The 18,926-nt window shown below is 43.8% G+C and overlaps 1 protein-coding gene across 2 annotated transcripts in view; it reads left to right on the top strand.

The window, feature by feature from the left end:
• Positions 1-552: 552 nt before the first annotated feature.
• tmem183a (transmembrane protein 183A) overlaps positions 553-18,926 on the top strand; it is a 38,028-nt gene continuing 19,654 nt past the window's right edge. The window contains exons 1-4 of one of the 2 annotated variants that reach the window (XM_033042426.1): positions 553-773; positions 8,308-8,397; positions 13,443-13,610; positions 16,672-16,828. In XM_033042426.1, the coding sequence (XP_032898317.1) occupies positions 713-773; positions 8,308-8,397; positions 13,443-13,610; positions 16,672-16,828 (476 nt within the window). In that variant the 5' untranslated portion in view covers positions 553-712. The remainder of the gene's footprint in view (positions 774-8,307; positions 8,398-13,442; positions 13,611-16,671; positions 16,829-18,926) is intronic. The other variant, XM_033042427.1, reaches the window with a different exon arrangement.

Here is an 18,926-nt window from a genome sequence, read left to right as displayed (position 1 = left end):
GTGTCCAAACAAAGATGAAACAGAAAAAGCCTCAACTCCAAGTCCTGTCAGTCTAACAAACAATACTTCTCTTTCTACCCTGTACTTTTTACATTCTAGGAAAACATGCTTAACTGTCTCATTACTCCCACATTCACACAAGCCAGAAACATGTTTCCCTACAATGCACAAATAGTAATTTAACCCACAGTGTCCCAACCTCAATCTACACAGTTTAACTGAGTCCCTACGGGACAGAGATGTACAGAAACATATTTTCCTAACTTCAGATTGTATAGAAAAGTAGTGTCTACCCCTGACTTCCATTTCCCATCCTCTCTGCCATTCTTTTGTTAAGCCCTCTTTAATTATTTCTCTCAGTTCCACTCTCCCCAATAATACATGGATATCTATTTCTCTTCTTAAACTCTCCTTTGCTATGAGGTCCACCTGCTCATTCCCACCACCGACCACCGAGTGTTTCCAGCGCTTGCTGGTTTTATTTCAGACTTTCAGCAACTGCAATGCTTTGGCAATGTCCTGCGCACGCGCCCTGCGCCGGTCTCGGGGGCTGATGGGAGGTTTACTTCCAATATGGCTGAAGATCCCGGAGGCTTGTATTTTATTCACCCAGTAATTTTCCCTTTTCTTTTCGTTTTCCCTGTTGGCTCTGCAACATGGAAGGAGTCTCGATAGCGTGTTTCGATCCCGTGTCCTCGTCTCCGCCGCCGCCATGCCAAAGAAAGGGAACAGAAAACGGCTGAAATACCGAGGAAACATTTCTTCTGAAACAGGTCGGTGGGTCGGTCGGCAAAGCGAATTGAATCAGCGCGGCAGCGCAACCTAACCGCCCCTCGCCGCCTGGCCCTGAATGGTTCATCCTCCCCTAGCTCTCTCCCGCAGGGCATCCGATCTCCGAACCGAACAGCTATCAAGTTCGTCCAAGCTGGATCGGACATTCATTCCCTTTATCACCAAAGGGGGTCATCTTCTGTCCCAAGATAGACACAAAATACTGGAATAGCTCAGCGGGACAGGCAGCATCTCTGGAGAGAAGGAATAGGTGACCCGAAACGTCACCCGTTCCTTCTCTCCAGAGATGCTGCCTGTCCCGCTGAATTACTCCAGCATTTTGTGTCTATCTTCGGTTCAAAACAGCATCTGCAGTTCCTTCCTACACATTTCATCAGCTTCTGTCCTGTCAGCAGGGGTGTAACATGGGCGGGACACACACAATGCTGGAGTAACTCAGCGGGTGAGGTTATATGTTGCACCGCGTGAAGAGCCCCTGATGATAATCGTACCCAAAGATCCTATAGCGGAGCTCCGCTATAGGATCTTTGATCGTACCCTGCTCCAATACGTTGCTGCAATTGCGTGGATATGAACAATCAAAGTCCGGTTTGAATGCAAGTCCCCACCCTGAGAGACTCTGAAACCGCGTCATTTTACCTCCCCATCCAATGGAACATATCGAAGCGAGGGAGGAGAACAGTTCCTGTCCCCCATCATTTATTTATTTGTCTCTGTACTCCACAATTTGTGATTTGTTATTAATAGAAAAATCACATGTTGTTCAAGTGTACATTAAAGGCCATTTTAATACATTTTGGTTTCACTTTGTAGAAATTACAGCAGTGTTTATACATAGTCCCCCCATATCAGGGCACCATAATGTTTGGGACACAGCAATGTCATGTAAATGAAAGTAGTCATGTTTAGTATTTTGTTGTATATCCTTTGCATGCAATGACTGCTTGAAGTCTGCAATTCATGGACATCATCAGTTGCTGGGTGTCTTCTCTGTTGATGCTCTGCCAGGCCTGTATTGCAGCCATCTTTACCCTTATGCTTGTTTTGGGGGCTAATCCCCTTCAGTTTCCTTTTCAGCATATAAAAGGCATGCTCAATTGGGTTCAGATTGGGTGATTGACTTGGCCACTCAAGAACTGACCATTTCTTAGCTTTGAAAAACTTGTTTGTTGCTTTAGCAGCATAGGGCCTGTCCCACTTGGCAATTTTTCGGCGATTGCGGCACCATTGATTGACGTATCAGGTCACTGAAAAAGTCGTGGCGTGAATATGTATTGACGCGGGGTATTTCCTCAAGTGTCGCAACATTTATTTTGTCGCTGGATTTTGAAATGTTCAAAATCTTTTGGCAACCGTGATACGTCAGTCACAGAAAGAAATTGGCAAGTGGGACAGGCCCTTATGTTTGGTATCATTGTCTTGCTGTAGAATGAACCGCCGGCCAATGGGTTTTGAGGCATTTGTTCGAACTGGAGCAGATAGGATGTTTTTTTACACTTCAGAATTCATTATGCTACTACCATCAGCAATTGTATCATCAATGTAGATAAGTGAGCCAGTACCTTCAACAGCCATACATGCCTAGGCCATAACACCCCCACCACCATGTTTCACAGATGAGATGGTATGCTTTGGATCTTGGGCAGTTCCCTCTCCCCTCCATACTTTGCTTCTGCCATCACTCTGAGAAAAGTTAATATTTGTCTCATCTGTCCACAAGACCTTTTTCCAGAACTGTGTTGTTCTTTTAAGTACCTCTTGGCAAACTGTAACCTGGTCACCCTATTTTTGCGGCTAACCAGTGGTTTACATCTTGCAGTGTGGCCTCTGTATTTCTGTTCATGAAGTCTTCTGCGGACAGTGGTCATTGACAAATCCACACCTGACTCCTGAAGAGTGTTTCTGATCTGTCTTATACATGTTTGGGAATTTTTCTTTATTATAGAGCAAATTCTTCTGTCTTTAGCTGTGGAGATCTTCCTTGGCCTGACAGTCCCTTTGCGATTAGTAAGCTCACCAGTGCTCTCTTTCTTCTTAATGATGTTCCAAACAGCTGATTTTGGTAAGCATAAAGTTTGGCTTGTGATGTAAATCCTGGCCAAAATAGCCGTAATAGAGCCAAAATTAAGCAGATTTGTGCCTTACAAGGGCTTTTTTGGCCAATTCTGTATTTCTGTATAAGAAGCCACAGACTGCTGGCTGGTGCCGGGAAGTCTAGGTCCCAGATCAATGTTGCAGATAAGAAAGGTAAAAGTATCTTTGCAATTGTCAATATGTATGAGAATCTTGCAGAGGGCCTCCAAAGTTTTGTAAATGCATGAGTTTGATTGGATTGCTGCACAGGGATTGTAAATAATGATGCAAGACAGTTACCCTGCTGTTTGTTGATTGGCCAAAGTGTTAAGCCCTAGCAGAATTGTTTTGAGTTCCAGGGTAAATGTTGCATTATTCGGTGCACTAGCTTCCTTCCAGAAGTTTCTGTAAGAAACATTGTTTTAGATGCTCTGTAATTGGATTGGGGAAGTGTCAATAATGTATTGATGTAATTAATATATTTGATTGGATTGTAAGGGGACCACCCCTATGTAGTTCGGCCCCTCAAGGTTTGTGGACCTATAAAAGGTAGCCCCATTTTGGATCGGTGTCGGTCTTCTGGAAGGGCGCTTGGGACTGTGTGACCTTTTGGGCAGTGTCTGCTTGCACAAGGCTGAAGGGCTTGGCCAGGCAGAGACAAGGATCTAACCCGCGGTGGTTTTGGTTCGTATAGGGGAATTTGCTGTTCATTCTAGAAATAAAGTTTAGTTGGTCCAGTGCTTGAGTCAGTGTTTTTTACTGAACTAGACTGGGGGAGTTTCGCAATTTCGCGATCTCCCACAGCGGGGCCCCGGACTTTAAATTTTCCCACACTGGCTGGAAATCACCCGACCCGACTGAGGAACCCAGGTACGGTACCTGGAGACCCCGGGATGATCCCCAGAGCCGACAGGCTGGATCTTCCAGGAACAAAGGAGCTGCAGCTGCTGACTTTGAGGGAACCCCCGTTCGTTACGGAGCTGGAGCTGCCGTCTGTGAGGGGATCCCCGTTCCAGCGCAGGTCCGCAGAAACAGCAGGTACAGCAAGCACAGTACCTGGAAACAAAGGGGAAGCCTCCATTGTGTCCGGAAACGTGGCCGACGGGCAGGACTTCAGGTCAGAATGAAGCGCAGGGGACTTCGGCCCCCTCTCCCTACTATCCTACTGGCCAACGTGCAGTCCCTTGAAAACAAAGTGGAGGACTTAAGGGCAAGGCTGCTTTATCAAAGGGATCTGAGGGAATGGTCTGTGTTCTGTTTCACAGAGACATGGCTCACCCCCAGCTCCCCAGACTCAGTGGTCCAGCCTGAAGGGTTCTCCATCCACCGTATGGACCGTACCCTGGCATCTGGGAAAGGGAGAGTCTGCCTCATGGTCAACTCTGCGTGTATAGTAGATATTATTTTCTGTATTGAATATCTTATATAACCTGTATTTAAAAGTGGCAGTTCTCAGGTTACAGGCCATTTGGTCAGTCACAGACCACATGCTTTTTCATGAGGACACATTCCTCAGCTCTTCTGTAACACAAAGGGCTCAGCGTTTACGACTGACAACTGTTTATGTTAGTCTTAGATTGCAAGGCGTCTCAGGATCTGTGAGCTAGTCTGAGAGATGGGTAAAAGTGTGGTTGGGTGAGGGGTATGTGGCCTTTGTATGTTGGATTTCTTATGTTTATAAATCCTTTGAATAATGTTGTCAGTGTGATGGCAGTCGTAAAGAGGCCCAAGGATGAAGTTGGAATGCCATCCCCTAGAGATAACAAGAAAGGGGGAGGGAGTGTAAGATAGCCAAGAGACAATTATCATTAGTCAAGTTAGACATTTTTATGATCCTTGCTATGCTGGCGAAATAGGAGATGTGAGTTTCCAAAGACAGAGTAAATTTCTATTTTAAAGTGTGTAACGTAAGATAATGTTAGTTTAAATATGATTTATAAAGAAAATCATCTGTGATATATATATTGTCTTTTAATTAGGGAAATATATATGGTATTTTCATTTTACATTAGATCTTAGTGTTTGGATCTGTAGTTTAAGAAGTTACATTATTTCCCAAGTATAGGTTTAATGGGAACAATGTCTTGTATATATAAATTGTGTGATCACTTTATCTTTGGTATTTTGAGAAGTGGGTTCTGGGAATTGTCTAGTTTTCGTGAATTTCACTTTGTTGGAATGAAATCTGAACAAAGGAGTTAAACGCACATGGCAAGGGAAGGGGCCACAAGGAGTCATGTGAGACCTACATCAGTTGCGAATGTGGAAATGTACTGGGAAGTGAGAGCAAGTGATTAGCTGGTAATAAGGGAATGTTAGCAAATGATTGGATATAGAAATGTAACGGGTGGGGCATGCTGATTTGAAAATGGTATAAAAAGCGATGATCCTTTGTCTTGAGAGAGAGCGCGGGACAGAGCTCCATGTGGTTTGATGATGTGGAGAACTCCAGCTTTTATTTGCATATAAAGTTTGAACTTCTTGAAGAATTCTCCACGTGATCTGAATTAATTTGAGCATTGGAAACCACAACACGTGGTGCTCAGACGTGGCAGTCCTGTCCAACTCCTCGAACATCTGGCGGTGAAGTGCCGTCCCTTCTACCTCCCAAGGGAATTCACCTACATTATCCTGACTGCGGTCTACATCCCACCCCAGGCAGACGTCCATCTGGCACTGGAGGAGCTGCACGCCATGGTCAACAAACACCAGACGTCTTAGCCCGAGGCATTTACCACCATTGCTGGCGACTTCAATAAGGCAAACCTAAATAAATCACTCCCTAACTTCCACCAACATGTCTCCTGCTGCACCAGAGGACTTAACACCCTCGACCACTGCTACACCACCATCAAGAATGCCTATCGTTCTATCCCTCGCCCTCACTTCGGTAAATCTTCTTCCTGCCTACAGGCAGCAATTGAAGAGCGCACCCCCAGAAGTGAGGACAGTACAGAACTGGTCGGGGGGGGGGGGGGGGGGGGGGGGGGGGGGGGGGGGGGGGGCAGAGGAACAACTCCAGGACTGTTTGGAGTCTGTAGACTGGGCAATGTTCAAGGACTCGGCAACGGACTTGAACGAATACGCCACAGTCGTTACAGACTTCGTAAAGAAATGTGTGGAGGACTGCATCCCTACAAAAACCTTCTGAGTGTTTCCCAATCAGAAACCTTGGATAAACTTTGAGATTCGCACTCTTCTGAAGTCCAGACACAGGGCATTCACTTCCGATGATACAGTGGCCTACATGAAGTCCAGATATGACCTTGGTAAGGCCATCAAAAAGGCCAAAAGGGACTTCTGCTCCAAACTAGAGGATGAGACATGTTCGGCAGCTGTGGCAGGGCCTGAATGCAATCACCTCCTACAAGGCGAAACCAGGAGGCAGCTTGAATGTCGGCGAAACATCACTCCCTGACGAGCTCAATGTGTTTTACGCACGCTTTGATATGGAGAATACTGATATGCCTTCCCGATCCCCCATTCGCTGTGATGGCATTTCAGTCTCAGTCACAGAGGCCGACGTCAGGAAATCCTTCAGAGGGGTGAACCCCCGAAAAGCACCTGGACCTGATGGTATACCCGGTCGTTTTCTAAAAACCTGTGCGGACCAACTGGTTGGAGTTTTTACGGACATTTTCAACCTCTCACTTCTGAGGTCTGAAGTCCCCGCCTGCTTTAAAAGGGCATCAATTATTCCAGTGCCCAAGAAGAGTAAGGTGACGTGCCTCAATGACTATCGACCAGTGGCACTAACGCCGGTGGTGATGAAGTGCTTTGAGAGGTTGATCATGGAGCAAATCAACTTCTACCTCGACAAAAACCTGGACCCACTGCAGTTCGTTTACCGCCACAACAGATCAACGGTGGATGCGATCTCGCTGGCCCTCCACTCCGCTCTGGACCACTTGGGCAACAAAAACTCGCATGTCAGGCTGTTTTTCGTCGATTACAGCTCGGCATTTAACACAGTCATCCCCTCCAAGCTGGTTACCAAACTCGCAGAACTGGGGCTCTGCGCATCCCTCTGCAATTGGATCCTCGACTTCCTCATTCACAGATCATAGTCTGTTCGTATTGGTGGAAATGTGTCCGCCTCGATAACAATCAGCACGGGAGCACCTCAAGGCTGCGTGCTCAGCCCCCTGCTGTACTCACTCTATACTCATGACTGCGTAGCCAGTCACAGTGCGAACTCCATCATCAAGTTCGCTGACGACACCACTGTTGTGGGGCGTATCACTGATGGGGATGAGTCAGAGTATAGAAGAGAGATCGAGCAACTGTCCATATGGTGCCAGTGCAATAACCTGGCCCTCAACACCAGCAAAACCAAGGAACTGATTGAGGACTTTGGAAGGAGTAGGAGCGGGACCCACAGCCCCATTTATATCATGGTTGAAAGGGTCAAGAGCTTCAAATTCCTGGGCGTACACATCTCAAGATCTTTCCTGGTCCGAGAACACTAATGCAATTATCAAGAAAGCTCACCAGCGCCTCTACTTCCTGAGAAGATTACGGAGAGTCGGTTTGTCAAAGGAAGACTCTCTAACTTCTACAGGTGCACAGTAGAGAGCATGCTGACCGGTTGCATCGTGGCTTGGTACAGGAGCCTGAAGACTGCAACAACCAGGTTCAGGAATAGCTACTTCCCCACAGCCATCAGACTATTAAACCTGGCTCGGACAAAACTCTGATTAGTAATATCCCATTTTCTGTTATTTGCACTTTATCAAGTTTATTTATTCATGTGTGTATATATTTATATTATGGTATATGGACACACGTATCTGTTTTGTAGTAAATGCCTACTATGTTCTGTGTGCTGAAGCAAAGCAAGAATTTCATTGTCCTATACAGGGACACATGACAATAAACTCACTTGAACTTGAACTTAAGTAAGCTTTAGAAGAGCGTATTTACAATGTCTAACAGTTTTATTCTTGTTTCTCAGTCTTATAATGGCTTATTTGACTTTCATTTGCACAACTTTGGTCCTCATGTTGATAAACAGCAATAAAAGTTTCCAAAGGTGATGGAAAGACTAGAGGAAAAACTAGATGCTGAGAGCTTTCTTATACCTGCATGAAGGAGGCAATTAAACACACCTGAGCAATTACAAACACCTGTGAAGCCATGTGTCCCAAACATTATGGTGCCCTGAAATGGGGGGGGCTATGTATAAACACTGCTGTAATTTCTGCATGGTGATACCAAAATGTATAAAAATAACCTTTAATAAAATATGATAACGTGCACTTTAACCACATGTGATTTATTTTTTCTATTACAAATCTCAAATTGTGGAGTAAAGAAGCAAATAAATAAATGATGGGTCTTTGTCCCGAACATTATGGAGGGCACTGTAATGTATGTTTACACTTTTCTTATTACGGATGTGCTTATCAAGAGTTTTTAAAATGTTTAACTTTTGTTTTTCAGTTACTGTGGCAGATTATGCCGATTCAGACCCAGCAATTGTGAAGACTGGGAGAGTAAAGAAAGCTGTCGCGAATGCAATTCAAAAAGAAGGTTTGCTTGGAAATATTTTTCAAATTACTAATTGATTAAACATTTCAATGCATAGTTTTAGGTTTACAACTCTGCTTTCTGCTCCTAATTGTTACATTTTATTCTTCTATTTAATGTTATTCAAGCTCTGAAATGTGCATGCAGATTAATTCCATTTAACCATGTGATCCACATGTTTCAGGTTATGGTAAATTTGAACAAGTGGACTATCCACCCGAGAAGCATTCGGTGTTCACTTCTTGCTATGAATATACTCGTAACAGGTCATAACCCAGAAAGAAACAACTGTACTTCTGCAGGAAGAGGCGGAGACAGTAGGCTTGTGTGAGAGCTGGGAAGGGGAGGGGAAGGAGGGAGAAAGCAAGGACTATCTGAAATTAGAGAAGTCAATGTTCCTACCGCTGGGGTGTAAACTACCCAAGCAAAATATGAGGTGCTGTTCCTCTAATTTGCGCTGGGCCTCACTCTGGCAATGGAGGAGACCCAGGACAGAAGGTCAGATTTGGAATGGGAAGGGGGAGTTGGAGTGTTGAGCCACCGGGAGATCAGGTTGGTTAGTGTGAACTGAGCGGAGGTGTTTGGCGAAGCGATCGCCAAGCCTGCGCTTGGTCTCGCCGATATAGGGAAGTTGATATCTTGAACAGTGGATGCAGTAGATGAGGTTGGAGGAAGTGCAGGTAAACCTCTGCCTCACTGGAAAGACTGATTGGGTCCTTGAATGGAGTCGAGTGGGGAGGTAAAGCGACAAGTGTAGTATTTCTTGCGGTTGCAAGGGAACGTACACGGGGAGGGGTGGTTTGGGTGGGAAAGGACAAATTGACCAGGGAGTTATGGAAGAAACGGTCTCTGTGGAAAGCAAAAAGGGGAGGAGATGGGAAGATGTGGCCAGTGGTGAGATCCCGTTGGAGGTCGCGAAAATGTCGGAGGATTATATGTTGTATGCGACCACTGATGAGGTGGAAGGTGAGGACAAGGGGGACTCTGTTATTGTTACAAGTAGGGGAATGGGGAGTAAATGCGGAGCTGTGGGATATAGAGGGGAACTCCCGTTCCTTAAAGAATGAGGACATCTCCGATTCCCTGGTCTGGAACACCTCATTCTGGGTGCAGGTGTGGAGTAGACGGTGGAATTGGTAGTAGGGGATAGAGTCGTTACAGGAAGCTGGGTGGAAAGGAGTGTAATCCAGATAGATAGCTATGGGTTTGTAGTAGATGTCGGTCAGTTGTCTATTGCCTGCGATGGGGATGGTGAGATCAACCACTCATTTATACGAATCCTACATTATTTCCATTGTCCTCAAGTTTTTAGATCAGGTTTAAATCCTACATCTATGACCACCTCATTAAAGTGATTGTGCTGCAACATGGCAATTGTTGTCTGACTTTTAACATTTTTTTTAGTTAATACTGTGAGTCGATTACTATAATGTAAAAATGACTTGCCCTTCCCATCACTACTCTTTTCAATCAAAGGTTCAAAGGTCAGTTTATTGTCACATGTACCGATTAAGGTACAGTGAAACCCGAATTACCATGTTGTAGATTAATCCAGAATGTTGTAGATTAAACCAGAATATCTAGGGATGAGCATAATTGGTATGGACATGTACTCTGCTTTTTGCAGTGAGATGTATTGTTGAATGTATGCATTGATGTGCCAAGTGGAATTTCAATAAACATTGTTAAAGCCAATTTCTTACCAGCTTTTCTGTGCTTTCCTCTATCCGCTGCCCCACAACAATTGATATTAAAATGTATGGATGGGTGCTTTTCCATTTTGGACATTTCCTCACCTTTGGGCATTATTGAAAGCCAAAACCTTTGACCAGCAATAGAATAAATGTGCCATCTTTGCACAAACCGTGAGTGACTTCAGGTCTGCTCCAGATCTTGAAGAAATTGACCAAAGCAAGGGGTTCTTGCTCAGTGTCAAAAACTAAAGTGCATTCTCAGTTTGCTTAAGACCATTCAAATAGCCATTCACATGGGGACTTGGAGATAGTTGAACACTTCATAATATTGATATTCATCTTTGCTTATCAGTAAACATCGATGATAAGACTCCGTACAAGATTCAAGTACTGCTGTCTCCTTTGCGACTGTCTTTACTGTCAGTAACCTTCAGAATGACAGCAGGATCTTGGTATGACGCTTGGCTATCTTTTTTTTACACGTGAGAATTGGATTTAATATCACCAGAAGTATCTGAAAAGCATCAGCCAATTACCCCTTAGAAAATTCTCCAAATCAATTGAAAAGGTGACTGTGTGATGAAATAATCCTCAGATATCAAATCCACTGAAATGAATTGTTTAGACACAAAATGCTGGAGTACCGCAGCAGGTCAGGCAGCATCTCTGGAGAGAAGGAATGGGTGATTCTGGTCGAGACCCTTCTTCAGATTTATTTGGAATACCATCGCTTCCCGGACAACATTTTAGTTCCTGGTTTGATTGTGACCAGAGATTCTATGACAAACACAAAACTAAAAGCACGCTGTGGGCATACAACAAGAAGAAAATATATTTTCATCAATCACTGATATCAGTGGCAACATGGTTTCCATCCATCAATTGAAGGGAAGGTAGGAAACAAACTCAAATCAATAAGCAGTTATCTCACATGAAAATAGTTTCTGCAAATGGATCTGTAGTTCTCGAATCAGACAACAGAATAACGTTGCAATTCTTTGATGAACAGCAATAGATAATTCTTGAGTCTAATGCTCTAATGCTGGTGGGATTAGTCCATGAGTGGCTCTTGAGTGGCTTAATGGCATAGGTGTATATGAAATAACTTTGCCCTCTGATTACCTAACTGTTTTGTAAAGTTAACATAACTCACCCATTGTCCACATCAATCCGTGAGCCTCCTATCCATCAAGGTGATTGGACCTAGCCTCGTGGATTATAGATGCACAATGAAAACAAAAAGATTTTCTTGAGGGAAGATGACATCTGTTTATATAATCTATAACCAAAAATACAAAGATAAAATAATGGATGAACTCATAAGTGAGTGTTCCTAACTGATTTATATAACCTTGTCATGACTCCAAGTTCCTTGCCAGAATGATGCCAAGCAAGACTAGTTCTGTGAACGTGAACCAATACACACACAGATTTAAATTCTGTGTGTTCAGATGTGTATTTGGAATAGGTATGCGTAAAACAGGAATGGATTATTACTATCTACTAATTTATTACAAAGCCATTCTTAGATTTCCTTTCATAAGTTCTCATTACTAAATGCAATTGCCTTGTGAAATAGAGCTGAGCAACCAAAAGATCCTCACGATTTACTGGATTTGACACTGAACACTTATTTGTTAGGATTTACCTAACTTTGAGGATTAACTTAAAAAATTCCAACAGAGGTGGATAAGGCAGACTAAAATTTGAAATAATAAGTTATCAATTATGTTACTGTGTAGACTTCATTTCAGGGTGATGAAGGCTAGAGGATCAAATTTTATATTAGTTAATAAAAGCATTTCATATTGATTTGTGATTCTTGTTAAGAGTCAGTTGTCTTCTGTTTTGTCTCAACTGTCATTTCTCAGTGAGGATTAGATTGGGACTCAATACCTCTGCCCTGTTGGTCGGTTGGGGGCGCTGCGAGTGAGCTGCCCCGCCAGCAGCGTGTTCGTTATTTCGACTTTTTTGGTGTTTTTTTTTAGTGTGTCCAAGTGTTTGTTTTGGTGCCTCTCGGTGTGTCTAATGTGGGGTGGGGGGGGGGGGGGGGGGTAAACCGCTTTTTGGTCACTTCCTCATGGAGAGGCGATTATTTTTCCATGTCGCTTCTCCGCCTCCTTTCTCATGGCCTAACTGCTTGGATTGGAACGGCCTTTCCCGGAGTCGGGCCCAGAGCCTCAGCAACGGGCTCAGCGTGGACTTTTCCATGGCGGAGCGGAGGCGAACCCATGCCGGGGGTCGCCAGAAAGTAGTGCTCCGATTGCTGGTCTGGTGACTTTGATATCATGGGGCTGTGGTCTGCGGAGCTTTTAGCCACGGGCGTGGCGTGGACTTACCATCCGGAGTCTGGGATCCCTTGCTGGGGATCGCCGGAGAAGAGCTCCGACCGCCGGCCTGCGGCCTATAACATCCTGAAGCCGCAGTCTCCGGTAGGAAAGTGGCACTCCAAGAGTGCGTTTGACCGTCCCAACGTCAGAGTTTCGATCATCCCGATGAGAGGGCCTGTACATCGAGCCGTCGGTAGCGGCGACTACGGAGGGTTTACGGCCCCGACCACGGATGAACAAAGGAGGAGAACTGACCGAACACTATTGCCTTCCACCACAGTGAAGAACGTTGATTCCATTATGGTAGATGTTCATGTTATATTCTTTTGTGTATTGTGCTCCATTTGATTGTATGACTGCATGGTAAATCAAATCCTACTGTATCTTAATTGGTGCATGTGGCAATAAATGTGAACTTGAACTTTGAACTTTTGTGAGATGGGTGGGGCAGTGGGAACGGTTTCACTTCTCGCTGTCAGGCTGGAGAAATCAGTTGGTATCTGATGTATACTAATATGTGACAGTAAGTAGGGAAATGAGCAGTGTAGCTTTGAGCAGTGATAACAATGACAAAAAAAAGTTGCACCCCAAGCATAATGTAATGGAATCTTAAATTTCAAGAGGACCTTGCTTAAATATTACCACATTTTACATGTTTATGTGTTGCTCTGGATAAATGGTTTAATTTTATCGTATTTCATTACCGTCCATCATTAGTGGCAGCCCCACAGCTTCCAAAATTTGTTATTGTAGTTTCAGATATTTTATTCTGGATCGAACCCGAGAAGGGAATATTTTAAATTGCACTGCTTTGGTTTTCTTTCCAACATACATTTTTCCAACATAAATACTTAACGTAGATTTAACATTGCCTTTATGCATTACTGAAACTTTGATACCAACACTAATTTAAAAAAAATATATCTCATGTTGTTATTAAATACATTGCAATATCATAGAATCACAGTGCTGTACATCTTAATGTCAAACAAGCACAAAATACTAATTTTAGTCTTTGTTTTAGTGAAGTTACTATGTGGTTTGGAGGCATCTCAAGTCCCTGTAACAGAAGAAGCTCTTTCATCTGTGGTTGAGGATCGTTTGGACTGTGACAGCAGTGATCAAGTAGATGCTGATGGCCACTCAAATGAGTTGAAGATCTCTAGGAAAAAGAAAAGTAAAAGACAGCAAGGTGGGACTTGCCTCTAAAATTAAATATTGAGATTGCAAATTCTGCTGAATATTTTTCCTAGAACCCTTTGGATGTATTTTAATTGCAGTAAAAAACCTTTGGCATTTTAATTTGTGCTGTTAATGTTCAAACTGAGTTGTCAGCTTGACCACCACCCAAAATTGCCGTTTATATTATACAGTAGTTTACGTTGTTCTGCACGTTGAATTTGCAATTGGTCACCTTCTCGAGTCGATCGTTTTACTTCTGCCATTCTGCAACATTGTTGAGTATCAATGTGATGGAGGGACTAAACACTTGATTCATATGTATTATTTTACCTACTTTTCCCAACCAACGTCAGTACTCCAAATTACATTTCAGGAATACAAATTAATTCAATGTCTACCCCTGTCTAATCTCATAATTTTGACAGTAAAACTGTTTGTAAATCCTGCCAGTTCAGTATCTGATTCAACGTTTCCCACACTCCCCTGGAACTCACCAGGGCTCATTTTCCATGCTCTCTTTAAACTCACTGGAGCCCGTGGGAAATCTATTATGCTAATGTGCTACATCTTTGAAGTAAAATTAAAGGTGTTTTGGGATACAGGTGCACAACCTTTTATCCGAAGATCCAAATAACGAAAACCTCCGAATAACGGACATTTTTTCGGTCCTTGAAGAAAGGTCCTTGAAAACGTTCACCGAGGGCGGCCCACAGAGGTGACAGCGGAACCTCCGGTCGGTCCTCGAAGAAAGGGGAACTAAATCCCCATTCATAAAAGAGAAGGTGAGGGTATATTGCGCGGGAGGGTTAATAATTGACAATATGCTGCTGCCTGCCCGCTGAGTTAAAAAGTTCCCACGGTAGACTCACCATACACAGTGTATCGAGCAACAGATTGTCGCTCCCTTCAGTTTCACCCCACCTACACCCCTCTGCTTCCCGGCCATGTGTGTGACCCCTTCCCTCCCCTCTCCAGCTCCCCGCTCATTGCACCGGCGCGGGGGCTTTGCACTGTCTTCAAGTCGGCAATGCCAGCAATCAGTGCCAGTCACCGGAGACGTCAGGACCAACGGGACACCGACCCCCAGGCCCACTGCAAGCACGGAGATCCCAGAGACCCACAGCCAGCAGCAGCCCAGCCCCGTTCCAACTCCAGAGGAAAACTGCAAACTGGCCGGAGACATCAGGACCACCAGAAGCCGTTCCCCGATGGGCCGCTACGGCGACAAGTGGCAGTTCGCCCACAGCCCGAGCTGCGCCCCCTCATCGGGACACCGACCCCCAGGCCCACTGCAAGCACGGAGATCCCAGATCAGCAACTCCAGCCCAGCCCCGCTCCAACTCCAGAGGAACACGCTCCCCGTAGGGGCAGAAGCTGATGGTGTGCAAGGTACGTCTTGTTCTTGGGGTGGTGCAGCTCGGGCTGTGGGCGAACTGCAACTTGTCGCCGTAGCGGCCCATCGGGGAGCGGATTCCTCTGGAGTTGGAGGGGGAGGGGGTATTGTGCTGTTTGATCGCCCCCTACTATCCCAGGGACAGGGAGACAGGACGTTCACCGAGGGCGGCCCGCAGAGGTGACAGCGGAACCTCCGGTCGGTCCTCGAAGAAAGGGGAACTAAATCCCCATTCATAAAAGAGAAGTGGAGGGTACATTGCGCGGGAGAGTAGGAATCCCAAGACAAAGTTGAGTGAGCGTTCACCGAGGGTGGCCCGCAGAGGTGACAGCGGAACCTCCGGTCGGTCCTGGAAGAAAGGGGAACTAAATCCCCTTCATAAAAGAGAAGTGGAGGGTATATCGCCTACCTGGAAGAAACCGGACATTTTTTCCAGGATGTCGTCTGCACACCAAAGCTCACGTTTGGCGCCAAACGCACGTCGCCTCTGCTGCACACGGATATAAGAGTGTGAAAATGTCGCCTTAGGCCGCCTAAGGGCATGTAGCCCCGCTAGGGTGACATGAGTGCGAGAGGTGATTCAATGCTGCGGTCACATTTACAAATTCAGGAATTCATTCAACACACTGCATTTCATACAGACATTTATTCTGCAAGAAAAAATTACATTGAAGACTCAAACTCGCGATCGAGGAACTGACGGGATCAAGGCGCAAACTCGCGACCCTGCGGATATGAGCCGAGCACTCTACCACTGAGCCAGACATTAAAATCTACGCAAAAAAAATTCCATTCCGAAGGCCGACAAATTCCGAATTACGAAAAGTGTCTGGTCCCAAGGCTTTCGGATAAAAGGTTGTGCACCTGTAATAGTAATAATTTCCAGTAGTCTGAAAAAACCTGTCATATTAGTATCACAAAAGTATCGAGGATGCCGGGTTATCTGGGTTTCACTGCATTTAGTCTGAGTGATAATCTGGTTAAATGGTTCATCTTGTACCACTATAGTTCTGCATTAGCCACTTAAAGTTGTGCTTCTTTGACAAACTATTTACTGTAGGTAAAACATCTATCGAAGAACATAAATCATTCCCACAAGTTTTGGCCTTTGATGGTTCTGTTGTCTCAATCTAATTTTTATTGTGATCAGTTATTAATGCTTAATTTTACTGTACCTCCAAATCACAAGTAATCTAAATTGTGCCAATTTTACTGCAGATTTATGGGATTGGGAAAATATGCGTGATGCACCTCACAATTTGAGCTTGTGCATTTGGTATAAGAGGCCATTTAAAACCATACTTAGTATTTCATCCTCCTATTTAAAAAAAAATCTATAGCCTTAATACATTAAAAAAACAAAGTGCATGAATTGGATTTCCTATCTATTTTGTTTGTGCCACATTTCAAGTGCCAAGTTGGAATGGCTATTATACTTCAGGAAAATATAAATTAATAGGAATAGTCTTTTAAATTGTGATCCAAAGTATCTAACTAAGTGCCAAACAGTCACAATTGGTAGTTTGTGATTTAGTCAGCAATGCAAATAACCGATGTAATCCAGGCCATAATGAATGTTATTATTGTGGCAAAAGGAAAGTATATTGTCAGAAAATCTGCAGTCCCATTGAATAACTGTATTTACCGTAATAAGCTCCATTTTTACCTTTCCTACTAGAGGGTGCAGAGGACTATGGAGAACAGTATCCTATAGATATTTGGTTATTTCTGGCATCTTACATACGCCCTGAAGATATTGTGAAGTTTGCTCTAATTTGTAAAAGTGCCTGGGCTGTTACCTGTACAGCTGCATTTTGGACCAGATTATACAAGAGGTGAGTTTCTTTGATTACTTTTTTTTTAAATTCTGTAAATTATTGTTAACTGAAAGTAAACATGCAGGTACAGCAGGCAGTGAAGAAAGCTAATGGCATGTTGGCCTTCATAACGAGAGGATTTGAGTATGGGAGGAAAGAGGTCCTTCTGCAGTTGTTCAGGGCCCTGGTGTTACCACATCTGGAGTATTGTGTGCAGTTTTGGTATCCTAATATGAGGAAGAACATCCTTGCAGTGCAGCGTAGGTTCACGAGGTTAATCCCTGGGATGGCGGGAGTGTCATAAGAGGAAAGATTGGAAAGAGTTGGCCTGTATTCACTGGAATTTGGAAGAATGTGAGGGGATCTTATAGAAACATATAAAATTATAAAAGACTGGACAAGCTAGATGCAGGAAAAATGTTCCCAATGATAGGGGAGTCCAGAACCAGGGGCGACAGTCCAAGAATAAAGGAGAAGCCATTTAAAACTGAGATGAGAAAAAACTTTTTCGCCCAGAGAGTTGTGAATTTGTGGAATTCTCTGCCACAGAAGGCAGTAGAGGCCAATTCACTAGATGAATTTAAAAGAGAGTTAGGTAGAGCTCGAGGGGCTAGCAGAATCAAGGGATATGGGCAGAAGGCAGGCATGGTTTACTGATTGTGACTGATCAGCCATGATCACAAAGAAGGGCCAAATGGCCTCCTATTTTCTGTTTCTAGGTGCTGATTCTGACATTTTTTATCGATGCATTAAAGCAGTGCTTCTTAAACTGGTGAATGGTTCACTCAAGGGTGAATGAAATTATTTTGGGGTGAATTAAACTAGAGGGGTGAATGATTTAATTTATTCAGATATTTATATTTTTTTCTATACTTAAAAAAAGCATTGCCATTAAAGTGGTCAGTAAGCTCTTATTGGTTTTAATGGCATTGGAGCTAGAAATGTGATATGTGTTTTTCTCTCTACCTATGGTTTTCTAATTTCAAAGTAGCAGGATATTTCCCAAATTTACTGTAATATAACCTTTTAGTGAAGACCAGACGAACTAGTGGGATCATAAATGGATAAATGGCACACTGGAGGATCGCCGAAGGTAACTGTTGAACTGTAACTTTACTTTGTGTTGCCAATTTAGCTATTTGTCTGCTAGAACCAGAATTCTATATATATTTACTGTACTTCAATCTACCAGCACTTATTTCCATCAAGCAACTTGAATTCTAGCTATATTAAGGAGAATTGAGCCCTGTTTTTAGGCGATCTAAAGTTAGATTGTGTCATTTTCTTACAGTGATATTTTGCATTTTCTATTCTTGCGGCTTCAGTATTTTGTGAGTTTGATTTGGTAACCCTGGTTACACCAACACTGCTGCAGACACGGCCAGGGTAGCGTGGGAACAGCACGTGGGTCATTGTGTTCAAACATTAAGGTCAGCATATCCGGTATATCAGTTATGGCTACAAAATCCTTGGTAGAACTGAAATCCAAATAACGGATTGAGAAACTTGTCACAGGAGTACAGGAACATCCTAGTCATTGATGATGAAAAACATACATGTAAATATAGAAGTATACTGCTTGTCATTTATTTGTGGTAAACATACACAATAAGAAAACATTGTTTCTAATAATCTAATTCTAAGTTCTAAGACAGTTGTTTACTAACTTTATGTAAACTAGAAAAATTCTAATAATTTTTCTCTTAATTTTTTTTTTTACCCCTGGTTGGGGGGGGGGGGGGGCGCTAGATATTCAGAACTGAGCAACAGACAATGTTATGATGATGTTTTGAGCATGCACGTGACATATTCATGTCAGGACAGTAGCACAACTTTTAAAATATATAGTGTTCAAAAGGAACTGCAGATGCTGGAATATCGAAGGTACACAAAATTGCTGGGGAAACTCAGTGGGTGCAGCTGCATCTATGGAGCGAAGGAAATAGGCGACGTTTCGGGCCGAAACCCTTCGCAACCTATACCCAGCCACTGACACTCTCCTCCGCTTAGCGGAGTTGGTCCTCACCCTCAACAACTTTACATTTGACTCCTCCCATTTCCTCCAAACACAAGGCGTAGCTATGGGCACACGCATGGGCCCTAGCTACGCCTGCCT

Source organism: Amblyraja radiata, chromosome 24, assembly GCF_010909765.2.
Source record: "Amblyraja radiata isolate CabotCenter1 chromosome 24, sAmbRad1.1.pri, whole genome shotgun sequence".
Classification (NCBI taxonomy): domain Eukaryota; kingdom Metazoa; phylum Chordata; class Chondrichthyes; order Rajiformes; family Rajidae; genus Amblyraja; species Amblyraja radiata.
This window is presented reverse-complemented; position numbering and strand designations above follow the sequence as displayed.